General features: G+C 42.5%; 1 protein-coding gene across 2 annotated transcripts in view; it reads right to left on the bottom strand.

The window, feature by feature from the left end:
• ACACA (acetyl-CoA carboxylase alpha) overlaps window positions 1-16,382 on the bottom strand; it is a 483,059-nt gene that overhangs the window by 324,959 nt on the left and 141,718 nt on the right. For both annotated transcript variants that reach the window (XM_077295311.1, XM_077295310.1), the window contains exons 26-27: window positions 4,170-4,283; window positions 3,967-4,080 (exon numbers count right to left, since the gene is read on the bottom strand). In XM_077295311.1, coding sequence (XP_077151426.1) covers window positions 3,967-4,080; window positions 4,170-4,283 — 228 coding nt within the window. The remainder of the gene's footprint in view (window positions 1-3,966; window positions 4,081-4,169; window positions 4,284-16,382) is intronic.

The raw sequence follows: 16,382 nt of genomic DNA, 5'->3' as shown, positions 1-16,382 counted from the left end.
ACGCTTCAACGGATCCTAGCGGTTCTGAGATTCTTTTTTCGTGACATATTGGGCTTCATGTTAGTGGTAAATTTAGGTCAATAATTTCTGAGTTTATTTGTGAAAAAAAACGGAAATTTGGCGAAAATTTTGAAAATTTTGCAATTTTCACATTTTGAATTTTTATTCTGTTAAACCAGAGAGTTATGTGACACAAAATAGTTAATAAATAACATTTCCAACATGTCTACTTTACATCAGCACAATTTTGGAAACAAAATTTTTTTTTGCTAGGAAGTTATAAGGGTTAAAATTTGACCAGTGATTTCTCATTTTTACAACAAAATTTACAAAACCATTTTTTTTAGGGACCACCTCACATTTGAAGTCAGTTTGAGGGTTCTATATGGCTGAAAACACCCAAAAGTGACACCATTCTAAAAACTGCACCCCTCAAGGTGCTCAAAACCACATTCAAGAAGTTTATTAACCCTTCAGGTGTTTCACAGCAGCAGAAGCAACATGGAAGGAAAACATGAACATTTAACTTTTTAGTCACAAAAATGATTTATAGCAACAATTTTTTTATTTTCCCAAGGGTAAAAGGAGAAACTGGACCACGAACGTTGTTGTCCAATTTGTCCTGAGTACGCTGATACCTCATATGTGGGGGTAAACCACTGTTTGGGCGCACGGCAGGGCTCGGAAGGGAAGGAGCGCCATTTGACTTTTTGAATGAAAAATTGGCTCCAATCTTTAGCGGACACCATGTCGCGTTTGGAGAGCCCCCGTGTGCCTAAACATTGGAGCTCCCCCACAAGTGACCCCATTTTGGAAACTAGACCCCCCAAGGAAATTATCTAAAAGCATAGTGAGCACTTTAAACCCCCAGGTGCTCCACAAACTGATCAGTAAAAATGAAAAAGTCCTTTTTTTTTTTTTTTTTTTTTTTTACAAAAAAATTATTTTAGCCTCAATTTTTTCATTTTCACATGGGCAACAGGATAAAATGGATGCTAAAATTTGTTGGGCAATTTCTCCTGAGTACACCGATACCTCACATGTGGGGGTAAACCACTGTTTGGGCACATGGTAAGGCTCGGAAGGGAAGGAGCGCCATTTGACTTTTTGAATGAAAAATTATCTCCATCGTTAGCGGACACCATGTCGCGTTTGGAAAGCCCCTGTGTGCCTAAACATTGGAGCTCCCCTACAAGTGACCGCATTTTGGAAACTAGACCTCCCAAGGAACTAATCTACATGTGTGGTGAGCACTTTAAACCCCCAAGTGCTTCACAGAAGTTTATAACGCAGAGCCGTGAAAATAAAAAATAATTTTTCTTTCCTCAAAAATTATGTTTTAGTAAGCAATTTTTTATTTTCACAAGGGTAACAGGAGATATTGGACCCCAATAATTGTTGCCCAGTTTGTCCTGAGTACACTGATACCCCATATGTGGGGGTAAACCACTGTTTGGGCGCACGGCGGGGCTCGGAAGGGAGGGAGCACCATTTGACTTTTTGAACGCAAGATTGGCTGGAATCAATGGTGGCGCCATGTTGCGTTTGGAGACCCCTGATGTGCCTAAACAGTGGAAACCCCTCAATTCTAACTCCAACACTAACCCCAACACACCCCAAACCCTAATCCCAACTCTAGATATAACCTTAACCCCAACACACCCCTAACCACAACCCTAACCCAACACACCCCTAACCCTAATCCCAACCCTAACCCTAATCCCAACCCTAACCCCAACACAACCCTAACCCTAACCACAAGCCTAATCTTAACCCTATTTCCTAGCCCCAATTCCAACCCTAACTCTAATTCCAACCCTAACACTAAGGCTATGTGCCCACATTGCGGATTCGTGTGAGATTTTTCCGCACCATTTTTGAAAAATCTGCAGGTAAAAGGCACTGCGTTTTACCTGCGCATTTACCCCAGATTTCCAGTGTTTTTGTGCGGATTTCACCTGCGGATTCCTATTGAGGAGCAGGTGTAAAATGGAATCCGCACAAAGAATTGACATGCTGCGGAAAATACAACACAGCGTTTCCTCGCGTTATTTTCCGCACCATGGGCACAGCGGATTTGGTTTTCAGTTGGTTTACATGGTACTATAAACCTGATGGAAAACTGCTACGAATCCGCAGCAGCCAATCCGCTGCGGATCCACAGCCAAATCCGCACCATGTGTGCACATAGTCTAATCTAACCCTAACTCTAGTTCTAACCCTAATTCTAACCCTAATCCTAACCCTAACCCTAGCCCTAACCCTAACCCTAGTGGGGGAAGAAAAAATATATATATATTTTCTTTATTTTTATTATTGTCCCTACCTATGGGGGTGATAAAGGGGGGGTTCATTTACTATTTTTTTTATTTTGATCACTGTGATAGGTTTTATCACAGTGAACAAAATGTACCTGGAACGAATCTGCCAGCCGGCAGATTCGGCGGGCGCACTGCGCATGCGCCCACCATTTTGGAAGATGGCGGCCCCCATGAAGAAGATGGACGGACACCACGAGGCTCGGTAAGTATGAGGGGGGGGGAGATCGGAGCACGGGGGGGGATCGGAGCACGGGGGGTGGATCGAAGCACGGGGGGAGCGGACAGGAGAGCGGACAGGAGGATGAAGGGGAGCAGACCACAGTACGGGGCAGAAAGGAGGACTGGGGAGGCGATCGGTAGCGGTGAGGGGGGGCAGATTAGGTTTTCCAGGCATGGCCGAAGATATTGCAGCATCGGCCATGGCTGGATTGTAATATTTCACCATTTTCATAGGTGAAATATTACAAAACGCTCTGATTGGCTGTTGAAAGTGAAACAGTTAATCATAGCGATCGTAGCCACGGGGGGTGAAGTACCACTCCCCCTGTCTCTGCAGATCGGGTGAAATTGGAGTTAACCCTTTCACCCGATCTGCAGGGACGCGATCATTCCATGACGCCACATAGGCGTCACAGGTCAGATTGGCACCGACTTTCATGACGCCTACGTGGCGTCAAAGGTCGGGAAGGGGTTAACGAGTCGTGCAATATGACTTAGGATAAAAGCCAAATCAGTATCTCAATTTGCAGACACGGTGTTTCGGGCTGTTGCCCCTCGTCAGTGCGAAGCATGAGAACTGATTTGGCTAGGTGAGAGGCTCGGGACTGGGGTCTAAGGGGCAACATTTCTCCTTATGGAGAGTGACATACCATCTCTGGCTTGTCAAGGTAAGGAGGCTTATTCGCCGTGCAATGCTTCTCTGGGAAATTAAATATGCAAATTGCCTCTTGAAACCCCACCAAACTTAGACAGCCGAATTGCCCCTCCATCCGTGACACATGTTTCTGAGCCAGCAGGGTGTATTTTCAGGGTACATTTTTACATGCTGCAGATTTTGTTACAGAAATTTGTGACTGAAAAGGAGTTTCATGCTTTTGAACTGGGTCATTTCAGATTAATGAAACATTAAATATCTACATCAAAATCTGCAGTGTATGAACTTGCCCTAAAAAGAGAACTATATTTATGCGCCTGTCCACATCCAACATGCATATTAATATTCTCCAGGGAAAAGCAAAGTATAAAAATATTTCTAAACTTATGCAGCATTAATTCAAATCTATATAAGTCAAAAGTCAAATAAAGGTGTATTTATACATAATAATATAATCATAATAGATAAGACATGTAATAGATTATAAACTACATTATATAGTCTACATGATGGACAAGTTACGTTTACTGTATTCATCGTCACAATGATCCACTCTTTCAATATCACTTATATACGCATTACAATTTACCACAAAAAACAACATTCTATAGCTTCTTTTACAATATGCTTGGAAGAAATCTGGCCCTCCTCAGGCGTATATACATGAGTTTTATTATGGAATCGCAAACGATGCACTTCAATAACATTAGAATACCCCTTTAAGAACAACAGCAATTGTCATCAAGGCTATATGAACATGTCAGAAATTACCTGTAGATTTTCAATGCAAAACTGATGCCCATACATATCAATGGCAGACAAGAAAATGGATTCCACTTGGTTATGACGAAGCTCATAGGAAGGCAAATGTGAAGCAATAAGGACCTGGGATTTAAATATAAAAAGTTAATATTGCACCTAGAATGCCTATGAAATAGGTCTGGTTGCTTATAATTAGAAAATCAGATGCATACCTGACGGGCCCGCAAAGCCACTTTTGCATTGGTTGTTTTGCTCAGTTGAGTGAGCTCTGTTAAGATATTCAGCAACTCATCTGTTAATGTAGGGTCCCGTCCACATAACTGATCCTAAATATAAAGACATCTACAATAAGATTTTTTTCCCATTTTAGGTGCAATTAAATATTAAAAGCCATATTATTAGAACTGAGTGTATGTTACCAGATGGATTACCATATATCTTTGACCTTATTTTTAATTTTAGTTGTAGACATTATATTAGAAAAACCATGTAGACCGTGTTTGGCTTCTGGCCAATAACATTTTAGTCTAGGGATATATGCACATTAAATAAACACAAAAAGAATAACTCCACACAAATATATACACTCATGAAATGAATATGTGCAAAAGATACTATTATACATTTATGAATTCATAGAAATATACAAATGATAGTAGAAATGATTGAAAACAATTCAAAACAATAAGAGCAGAGGTCATGACAAACGGTAATACATAACTAGAGGATAAAGCAAACTATATAATTGCCTTGTAATGTTTTCATTTCCTGTTCTGTCCAGATGTCACCGTATCCCAGAATTCCAAGCCGAGGAAATTCATCAACCGCCATATTGGGACATCCAAGTGATGGGTGTCCCAATATTGAAACTGCTGCTGGTACCAACCTATTGCACGGTACCACCAGAGGAACACCGTCGCACCACACACACACTGTATAAGCCGTACACACCACTCTCACAGTCTCTTGCACGGTAAACCACCAGCGGAACACCGTCGCGAACACGACACCGCCGGGATCAGCCGAATGATTCACTGACCGCCGCCATCTTTGTACAGGAGGAGAGAATGCGCAGTTTTAATGTGATCACCGCTATCTGTCTGCACAAAGATGGTGGCGGTCTGATTTACGGCGCCTGCGTGAATTCCGCACAGGTGCAGTGAATTATTCGGTTGATCCCGGCGGCAGATGCGCGTCGTGTCTACAGGCAGAGGAAGCCAGTCACATTAAAAGGGTTTTCCCACAAACGAAAGTTCATTTTAAAAATTGACTGTCAGACCACGTTCGGAGCATACCACATCTCCTGGGCAGGGGAGGAAGCAAAAGACAATACTGACATTACAGCAGGGGATCACAGTGGATTCATTTTGTGAGGTAAAATATTTCACTGACTGTCTTTAAAAAATATTTTACCTCACAAAACGTATCCTCTGCGATCTCCTGCTGTAATGTCAGTATTGAATTTTGCTTCCTCCCCTGCCCAGGAGCTGTGGCATGTTCAGTACACGGTCAGACACAAACAATTATTAAAATGAACTTTTGCTTGTGTGAAAACCCCTTTAAAAAGCAAATATCAACGCCAACATGGCTCCTCATAAAAAGTACGCCAATGACAATGAAAGGAAAGCAGCAAAGGCACAATGTCGAAGACAAAAAAGGGAAAATGAGACTCTTGAGGAGCAACAGCATCACTGGGAGAAAAACAATGCATACAAGCGTAGGTGTCAAGCACATGAATCCCCTGATGCAAAAGTCATTAGATTATCACAGGATGCCAATAGGCAACAACAGCGCCCCATGCCTGCCCCATCGTGACATTACTGCCCTCCCGATGCGATAGCGTCGGGCCTCCAGCTAGTAATATATAAGATTCCATTTTCTTGTAGAGAACGTTGAGTCTGCTCTGCCGATGTGCTGCTTGCATCACACCTACCGGAGTGCTGACAATTCAACTTCAATCTATGGCAACTCAGAACAGGAATAATATACCGTAGCTAAAATGTTTCTTTTAAAGGGAGTCTGTCAACCCAAACAGACAGTATAAACTAAGCACATAGCCTTGTAAGGGACATAGCCCTAGTAAAAACAGCACCTCTATTGTTATAATTTCTGCCGAAACTTCTGTGTAATCAAATATGCTAATTAGCCTGCTCAGTGCATTGTTGCACCCACTGGGTTGCATGAGGGTCCTACCAATGGAACCCACATCTAGGTTGAGAGCAGGCTCTCATTGTGCACTGCTGGCAGTAGAGAGAGGTGGTCGGAATGCTCATACAAAAGAATGGAAATTCCAATCATCTCTCCATTGACCGTGACATGCATCAGGAACCCGTTCTGAAGATCTTTCCAGCAGGGGAGCCAGGTGTGACACTGTGCAGGGACAAATTAAAATGAGACTGCAGCTAGCCCCTTTCACATGAATTAAGGTACACAGTCAGTTGGAGTGCTGTGCAAAGATAAAACAATAAAGGGAAGGCTAAATATCATGGCTCAATACCAAGATTGAAGCTGTAGTAGTGATCCGGCATGAGATAGACCAGGTTGAATTGCAAGCTGCATACACCTGCACTCTCAATCCCACTAAGGGTATAAGGCTGGAGTCACAGAAGTGTATGTTTTCTTGTGCAACACAATAGGGGTCGATTACGCAAGTGACACTCAGCTCAAACTCTGACAAATGTGTCAGTGCACTGTGCTCCGATTCTCTTGCATGAGAGAATTGCAGCACAAGTGCAGAGGAGACAGAGTAATTTCTCCATCTCCTCCATTGCCGGCATCCGCAATAATCTGACTGCACTCCGATGACATCCAAGTGCAGTCCGATGTTTCACACGCACCCATAGACTTGTGTGGGTGAGTGTGATCCGATTCTGGGATGCAATCGTGGCATGCTGTGATAGTTTTTTCTCATTCACATTTTTTTTTATGACACACAACAAAAACAATAATATCAACAGGTTCATACGAACACACCATATGGCATTGTACCTACTGAAATAGAGAATTGTTTGGTTACATGAAAACAAACAAATCCACACGTATCAACAGTAGTTTGCAAAATACAATGGACAACATGTTAAAATTAAATAACAAGAAGGAGAAGAGAAAAGAGAAGAAATGTTTATAGGAACCATGAGGACAAATCACTTGCGATTGTTTTTTCATGCCGGATTAGCATTGAGAAAATATTAGCAGATCAGAGCTGCCCCATAGTATAACACTGGGTCGAGTATTATGCAATGTTTGATCACATAGCACTCGGCCGTGTTATACGCTCGTGTGAGTGAGCCCTTAAAGGGAATCTGTCACCCCAAAAATCGTATATGAGCTGCGCCCACCAGCATCAGGGGCTTATCTACAGCATTCTGTAATGCATTCTGTAATGCTGTAGATAAGCCCTGGATGTAACCTGAAAGATGAGAAGAGGTTAGATTATACTCACCTGGGGGGGGGGGGGGCGGTCCCGCTGCGGTCTGGGTGCGGCGCCTCCAATCTTCATACGATGACGTCCTCTTCTCGTCTTCCTGCCGAGGCTCCGGTGCAGGTGCACTGATTTGCCCTGTTGAGGGCAGAACAAAGAACTGCTGTGCGCAGGTGTTGGGCCTCTCTGACCTTTCCCACCGCCTGCGCACTGCAGTACTTGGCTCTGCCCTCAACAGGGCAAATCAGTGCACCTGCACCGGAGCCTCGGCAGGAAGATAAGAAGAGGACGTCATCGTATGAAGATTGGAGGCGCCGCACCCGGACTGCAGCGGGAACGCCCCCCCAGGTGAGTATAATCTAACCTCTTCTTCTCATCTTTCAGGTTACATCGGGGGCTTATGTACAGCATTACAGAATGTTGTAGATAAACCCATGATGCCGGTGGCCTTAGCATATACGATATTTGGGGGTGACAGGTTCCCTTTAATGAACATCTCAGGCTAGGTTGAACGTAGAGCTGCAATTTTGATCCTGTTTAATAGCCAAGATTCATAACCATGATTCAGCCTGAAATATAGCTAGTTGAAGTGCAGCACCATTCCATTCAGCCTCCTCCTACCTCCTCCTCGCATAGGCAATCATCAATAAGGTTTATACATCTTGTAGTACCAAGCAGATCTTTACCATAAAGTATGTTGTCCATTCCTTTAATGATACCCACTACAAGCTACAGTCAAATTATTAGGTTATCATTACAGAAAAAAGTCTAATACATTTCTAACAGATTAAACAAATTTCAGGAAGTGAAAAATGACAGCGTCCAAAACAATTAACTAGTTCCACACACACAAAATAAATTAATACACAAAAAAAAAAAAAATCATTATTTTTGGATAGGACATAAGGGTGATTTTTTACTACACCTCCAACAGTTCATAAGAAGCTGGAGTTATAATCTTCCAGCTCTAGTTCTGAAATGTTGCATCCAAAATAGGGAACTAAAAAGTCATCTATAAGGCTGCCTTTTGCTCACGTTAGTTGGTCTCGTTGAGATTAGGGTGTATGCACCGACAGTGACAACATGTGCTCTGACGTGCATCATTTTCAGGCGTACACCCAGACGCGGAATACTTCATCTGAGAGTCTGCCTCCAGTAGGCGCATACACCCGAAAATGATGCATGTCAGAGGACAAGCTGACACTGCCAGCACCAGTGCAGTCTATGGCTTTGTCGGCGCATCTCTCGAATCCTGCTTTGCAATGGGAACAAATGGGGTCAAAAACACTTGTGGAAGGAGCCGAATACTTTTATCTAAAAAAGACCTTATTTAATGCATTATATTCACTTTAGTCATTTATAATTTAAGGGCTTTTCCGGTCACCCCCCAAAAAATTATGATCTGGCTGTTGCTTTAATGTGTCCCCAAACCCTTCATTTTTGTTTTTAGGTCACCCCCTCCAGCCTTCCTCACACTTCACCTACTATGTCCTGACACTCTCCTGCCATCAGTAGTGTTACATGTGGTGTCACCGGCTGCCTCTGTACTACAGGGGGCAATGAATCATATATTTATTATCAGATACTCTAGAACTCTGGAACAACCAGCAGCATCCCCCTCTGGCCAAAGTCGCTATTTGATAAGATTACTTGCTCTGTGTCCTCCTCCTGATCTCCCTCCCTGGGCACATCTTCAGTCACTCACAGCTTGCTGAGGATAACAGGCCATTCCCCACATGATATGCTCAGATTTTTCAGCAGAGTTTCTGGTTGAGCCTTTCAAAGCCCAGACAGGAAATCTCTGCTCTATGTTCTTTAAACAGACTGTAACAGAAAGTAGTAAGCTAGAGGACAAATCACCACATGTGCCAGCTTGGGCATAGAGTAGAATTTTAACAAGAAATTAATGTTTCTTCACTTCTAATACACTTTACAATGCTTTAATAAACTGTGTGCTTAGAAAACCCCTTTGAAAGAAATCTGTCAGCTGGATTTCACACCCATTTATATGTACAAGTAGCATAGCTTCCACCTGTCCCGATTTGGGGGCTCATTCCCGCCACGTCAGGGCTTTGGTCTCCCCTTTGCCTCCTCCTCAGGGATGTGGATGCTTCTCTCTGCTCAGTGCATAAATTAAATTCACCCGTCACCTGTGACTGCAAACCAAAAATGAGGTTCACAAATGTTTCGGCCTGTATTAGACCTTCCTCAGTGTGCGGCATGGCAAGAAAAAAAAAAGTTCCTCTGCCAGCTGAAGACTGGCGTCACTGAGAACGCATCCTATTAGCCACAGAGCCGCGAGTCACCAGTGGAAACATGCCCCTCTTCTTTCATCCCGTGGTCATCACTATTCTTTTTACAATGTAAGTATACGGTATCTCGTTTTCACACAAAGCGCAGTATGATCAGGAGAATCTGAATAGTAGTCATGTGACTCACGAGGGGAGGCAGAAGACCACGGTAGGTGACTTTATTAACACACTGACATCTACACTATACTAACAATTACACAGGTTTAAGGAGTAAAAAAAAGTAGTGCTTCTTTAATGGTTTGTCATGTGGTCCTGGATTTCCTTTAAATCTAGCAATAAGGCTCAGTTCGACAGCTAAGGCCACATGTATCTTCTTGTGCAAGTCTGTGCAGCCAAGGCAAAATACAGCTAGATAGAATTTAATTGGTTCTTCACTACCTTGACCACATTGATTGGTTGTTACAAGTTTCTCAATAACATTAGCTCATACTCCCTTCTGATACTGTTCCCACCATTTCGGTATCTGGACTCCCAGGGGCTTGCATGACACTGTTATGCCAAGTAAGTCCGGCAGCCAATCATCAGCCACTTCACTCTCACTTTCTTCAGATGAAAACTGACACCTGGAATAAGTGAGAACTGATGACTTCCTCTGGATCTCAGTTAAGTCTAAAGGAAGTGAGTGTGTAGCAGCTCATTAGTGGCTGCTGATTATGTCACATGAGCCCTGTGGGAAATGTCATGCAAGCTCTGGGACAGCATGCACAGAAAATGTAGGAACTGCACTGGAGGGGAGTATAAGGAGTTTCTATTTTATATGGCGAATTATACTAATTGAGACAAGGTCGTCAGAGTAGTTGACAACCCCTTAAGTGTCTCAGAATGTGAATGGGCAAATTTTGAACTACTTTACACTGAAGGAGACATGTAAAAACTTGCTATTGGAAAGCATGGAAACTTTGAAGAGAGCAAAAAAAGACCAATATATCCATGTAAAAGATTCAGATTGGGGTGCTAAGAAAAACATTGGTTGTTACCAATAACTAATGATTATCTTATAAGTTTCTCACTAAAATTAGCTGTCCTAATAACTTGTATTAATAGTGATATTCTGAGCAAAATAAGCCTCATGAATTTTTATAATATTTCCCTATAATCTGCACCAATAGTCCTAAATGTCAAAATTGCAAAAAAAAAAAAAAAGGCCATATAAAACTCCTTGTTTAATTTCAGCCCATTCCATCCAGAAGAATATATTCTCATTTGGCACCAGAAGTGTATGAGGGTGGAAAGGATTAAATTACAATACATGCTAGACCTTTCTATAGTGGTGTACAGCATACATTAATAATTATATACGAAGCATACAAAATACAGGCACATTAATTGAATTTTTCTTGTCCTCATTCTCACAGTCTGCAAGCACAAGCCTGCAAGCAGTTCCCTTACAAGGCCTGACGTTTTCCCGTCATCCCTGTGTAATTACACACTTGAATGGCTGGACACTGAAGAAAATTGAAGGCCTGAGCTAGGAACAGCTGCCATTTTCTCTCTCCATCACGCAGCTATGATTGCTTGAGAAATGAACAGGCCCAGCTCAAAGCTACTCCAGAATTCTCAGAGGAAATACAGTTCTGTGTTCGAATAATGAGATTCTTAAGGCAAGCGTTACTTAGAATCACACTAGCTAACCGAGCACTCGCCCCTCTCACAAATTAAAACATATGAGATTCAAGCCCAAGATCACAGCCTTCATCATAAGCAAGATGATTGTATTCTCAGAAGTCCAGTCTGGTGTTCAACGTTAGGATGATAGGAGACATAACATATTGATATATTTATTGGAAATCCGCTATACCAAATCGAAAACCTAATCCATAACTGACAATTTCTCTACCTAAATCGATAATTACTATGTGGTGAAGGGTTTGGGAGATGTGACACATTAAAAAACGTGAATGCATTGGCCATGGCAGTGAAGGGGGCTGGCTTACTGATTGACGTAAGATAGACAGTCCCCTTCACAGACAGCAATGGTCACGAGCTCACAAAGAAAACACTACTGTGCCAAACCTAAGCTGGAATTAGAGCTGTAGAGATGTACAAATTTATTAGTGTGGAATTTTATTCTATTTGAAAAATCCTAGACTCCAGAATTTGGATATTTTGTAATTTGCTCGTTATGACTTCAGCAAGATGGCATGCCACCATTTGGCTAAACCTAAAGGGCCTGCTAAAAGTTAATAAAAACAAACAAACAATAGAATAAGACTAATACTAACTTCACCACTCAGCTTCACTGCCGGCTCTCCCCGGGTCTTCCGGACTTCACTTTCCGCCACCACGCGCTGAATGCGGGTAAGCCTAGAATGTTTAAGTACCTATTAGGATTCCCTGCAGCCCATACATTCTAGCCAGTACAGGAGTGAAGTGACTAGCAGGGGCGTAACAATGATGCCTGCAGAGGGTGCGACAGCGACTAGGCCAGTGCGGGAGAGGGAACTGCTGATGCCAATATCACCTGGATGTGCTCCTGAGGATGAACATTCGGGTGAAATGTATTGCAGTGCAGAAGACTCCCGACTCCATGCATCACATTACACGCCGCCAGCCAATCAGATGAACATGGCCATAAAGTCATTATACCAGAATGGGGGGCACTATACCAGGAAGGGGCCCAGGATCAGGGAAAATGTTACAGCATGGAGCTCAGGATGGGGGACATTGTTACTGGAAGGGACCAAGATGGGGACATTATTACTGGAAGGCGCTCAGAATTAGGGAGATTACTACAAGAGATAGCCAGGACAGGAGATGAACACGTATGTCTGTATAGGATCTAAAACACTACAAGGAGCCATACATCTGACTAATATGCAGGTGCGGGGTCCCAGATCCAAATTCTGCACCAGGGCCCATCAGACTCTAGTTACACTGTTGGAGACTGGAATGTTTGGGCTGTTAATAGGACTTTATTGTATGAGCTCATGGAAGGAACTCCCTGGAGCACATACATTTTAGGCAGTACAGTAGTGAAGTTTCTAGAATATAAAGGTTCCTAGTAGGTCCTTATTGTACGAGTTCCTCCTTATTGTATGAGTTCCTCCTTATTATATGAACTCCTGAAGGTCCTCCCTGAAACCTTTATATTCTGGTGTAGTACAATTCAATTTCCATTCCGAGGACCACACTTGCTCTGCTAAGGAAATCTGCCACCTGGTTCTGTGATCCTGTCAGGTGTACTGCCGAGTTGGCTAGAACTGTCTTTTCTGCCCAAAGAAAGATTTTCGAGGTTAAAGATTGAAGGTGATGTCTCGGACCTCCGGGGTGACAAAAAATTGAAACTGCTGTGACACTGTCCAAAAGAGTCCTGACATGCTGGTCTTCAGCAGTGCTTCCCATAATGCTTGTAGCTCTCTGTAGTTTGAGAACCTGGCCCAGGTTTCTGATGACCAGATGCCCTGTAGGTATTAATATTTAACCAGAGCTCCCCAACCATGTGGATTTGCATTGGTGGTGACAGTGATGCAGGGAGAGAAGACCCAAGAGATTCACTTCTGAAGATTTTCCGGAGACATCCACCAATTCCAAGGAATTCCATTGGTCTTCCTTTCACTAAACATGTGACTTATGAGGTAATTTCCAGCACTAGAAATTTTAGGGGCATCATAGCAAAAGGGTGTGAATACATATGTACATGACAATTTTTAACCCATTTCCGACCTTAGGCCTAATAGTACGCCAACGATTCAAAGTAAAGGACAGCATCCAATCCGGGTGAAAGTAACCAACGATTTATTGTGCCATTCTGCAACGTTTCAACCCATGTGGGTCTTTATCAAGCATACATACCACTGAAATTGACGGCCTTAAATAGGAAGTAGACAACTACCCCCATTAGGGTCCGCCCATACAAATTTACATATTATATATACGGTGATAAAACAATTACATAAATTGTGAAAAACATCTCATATAAATAGTTTAAAACATATCATAATGTCATTGGAGAGCATGATATTTAATAACTCTCTTTGTGATCAATATAACGAGCACATAGGTTTAGTACTACATAAACAACAACATTGCTCCAAGCCTATCAGAGTCACCCCCATGTCCCTGAGGCAGCCAATGGCTGCCACCGTTATACCCCCTATGGTATCCACCATTAGGATAAGCCAATCCTTCTTCACGTTATTAAAACGTCCAATACCTGCATATTAACTAACCCTCCATGATATCTATTATCCTAGTCCGCAGCTGTTCACTCACCCCACCAGACCGGAACCATGTCCACCGGCTCCATAGTAACGCTGTAAATAACGCTCCGGCATCCATTATGCACATGTTCGCAGCCATCTATTCACCAGAGCGGAAACAGAAAACCGGACATCAATATTGCGCATGTCTGTCGGCTCCATGGCAACGCTGTAAACAAACAGCGCCGGCGATATATAACAACCAAAGCAAATAACTAAAGCCACGGAGTTAATCCAAACTCCATCTAGCAATCAAGGAACTCCATCACTGGACCCATCCTCCACAGAAAACGGCTGCTGATCGCTAAAAAATCTATTGTATGGTTACCGACTACTTTCATTTTTAACTGCGCATATCCACCTACCCCATGACAACGCTGTAGGTAAACAACCACCAGCGCTGCGGCGTCACAAACGTAGACACCCAAAAGGGGGAACTGACTCATCTAGATAACGATATCACTCCAAATTCCGTCCCAGTATCAAGGAACTATATCTCTACATCCTTGTTTTACAATCCAAACCCTCCGATCCCTAAAGAAAAAGAAAGAGGGGGAGGAGAAAAAAGGAGGGGGGAGGGGGAAAAAAAAAAAAAGGAAAGATCTAAAAGAATTGGACGGTGACTCTATATATATATATATCATCATCACAGTTGTCCCCAAGCTACATCCCATCTAAATATGGGGTCCATGTGTATATGATAAAAACTAACATTGTCAGCTAAATGGCCTACAATATACAACAGAATGACCTACACTGTCATAATCATTCGTAAGTCCCCTAAATTCATGGACATATTGGTGGCACAAAATTCTTATGTCAGTAATTTTTTACATATAGCTAAGGGGAGAAAAAACCACACTATAGTACATGAACTTGCCCAATAAGATCACAACAAAAAACATATGAACAAAATAATAACCTACCACCCTTTAAAAACACTAGATCCTATAGAGTCCGAGCCGCACGAATCACAAACCGCCCATCCGACTATAACAGTCAGGGTACACACAATAAGAGATTATAATCTATATTTAGCCCACCAGGCTGGCGAGAACCCAACCTAGAAATCCATTTGAGTTCCTTTTTCTTAAGTAATCTGACCCTATCACCTCCTCTACGAAGGGGGGGTACATGATCAATCACTCTAAACCGCAGCTGACTGACCGACCGACTTGAGAAGGGGGTACCCAGAGACCAGTGTGAAAGGCTTCTTGCATAAAGCCAAGGAGACATCTAGGGGGTCAGTAAGGGAGAAAAAATTGAGGATAAAACAAAAGCGAATTCCCTTCGTATCCACATTCAACACAGCCAGCGGGTATGTAAAAGATGTAATTTACAAGCACTGGCATATTTTGCACAAAGGATTTCCAGATATTGAGGAATTTACCCTACCACCGATTCTATCTTATAAGAGGGGACGCAACTTGAAAGACCAGCTTGTTAAATCTGATATAGGGTCGACAATGGGTAATGTACAGAAACTTTTGGGCCCGTTTAGACCTGGTAATTTTCCATGCTTGGGCTGTGCATGTTGTGGGAACATGATCAAGGGAGACCAGTTTAGTCACCCACATACGGGTAAGAAGTTCTATATAAAAGAGAGATACACATGCACATCCAGCTTTGTTGTTTATTTAGTTGTTTGCCCCTGTGGTCTTACCTATGTGGGTGAGACCACGATGGAAATTAAATCCCGGATTGGGAAACACAAGAGTACCATTAGAACTAAAAAGATAGAGTTACCTGTACCTAAACATTTTGTGGAGAGTGGGCATTCGGTCAGTCAGCTGCGGTTTAGAGTGATTGATCATGTACCCCCCCTTCGTAGAGGAGGTGATAGGGTCAGATTACTTAAGAAAAAGGAACTCAAATGGATTTCTAGGTTGGGTTCTCGCCAGCCTGGTGGGCTAAATATAGATTATAATCTCTTATTGTGTGTACCCTGACTGTTATAGTCGGATGGGCGGTTTGTGATTCGTGCGGCTCGGACTCTATAGGATCTAGTGTTTTTAAAGGGTGGTAGGTTATTATTTTGTTCATATGTTTTTTGTTGTGATCTTATTGGGCAAGTTCATGTACTATAGTGTGGTTTTTTCTCCCCTTAGCTATATGTAAAAAATTACTGACATAAGAATTTTGTGCCACCAATATGTCCATGAATTTAGGGGACTTACGAATGATTATGACAGTGTAGGTCATTCTGTTGTATATTGTAGGCCATTTAGCTGACAATGTTAGTTTTTATCATATACACATGGACCCCATATTTAGATGGGATGTAGCTTGGGGACAACTGTGATGATGATATATATATATATAGAGTCACCGTCCAATTCTTTTAGATCTTTCCTTTTTTTTTTTTTCCCCCTCCCCCCTCCTTTTTTCTCCTCCCCCTCTTTCTTTTTCTTTAGGGATCGGAGGGTTTGGATTGTAAAACAAGGATGTAGAGATATAGTTCCTTGATACTGGGACGGAATTTGGAGTGATATC

This window comes from Ranitomeya variabilis, chromosome 3, assembly GCF_051348905.1.
Source record: "Ranitomeya variabilis isolate aRanVar5 chromosome 3, aRanVar5.hap1, whole genome shotgun sequence".
NCBI lineage: Eukaryota > Metazoa > Chordata > Amphibia > Anura > Dendrobatidae > Ranitomeya > Ranitomeya variabilis.
The sequence above is the reverse complement of the archived record's forward strand: the minus strand, read 5'-3'. Positions and strand labels throughout refer to the sequence as shown.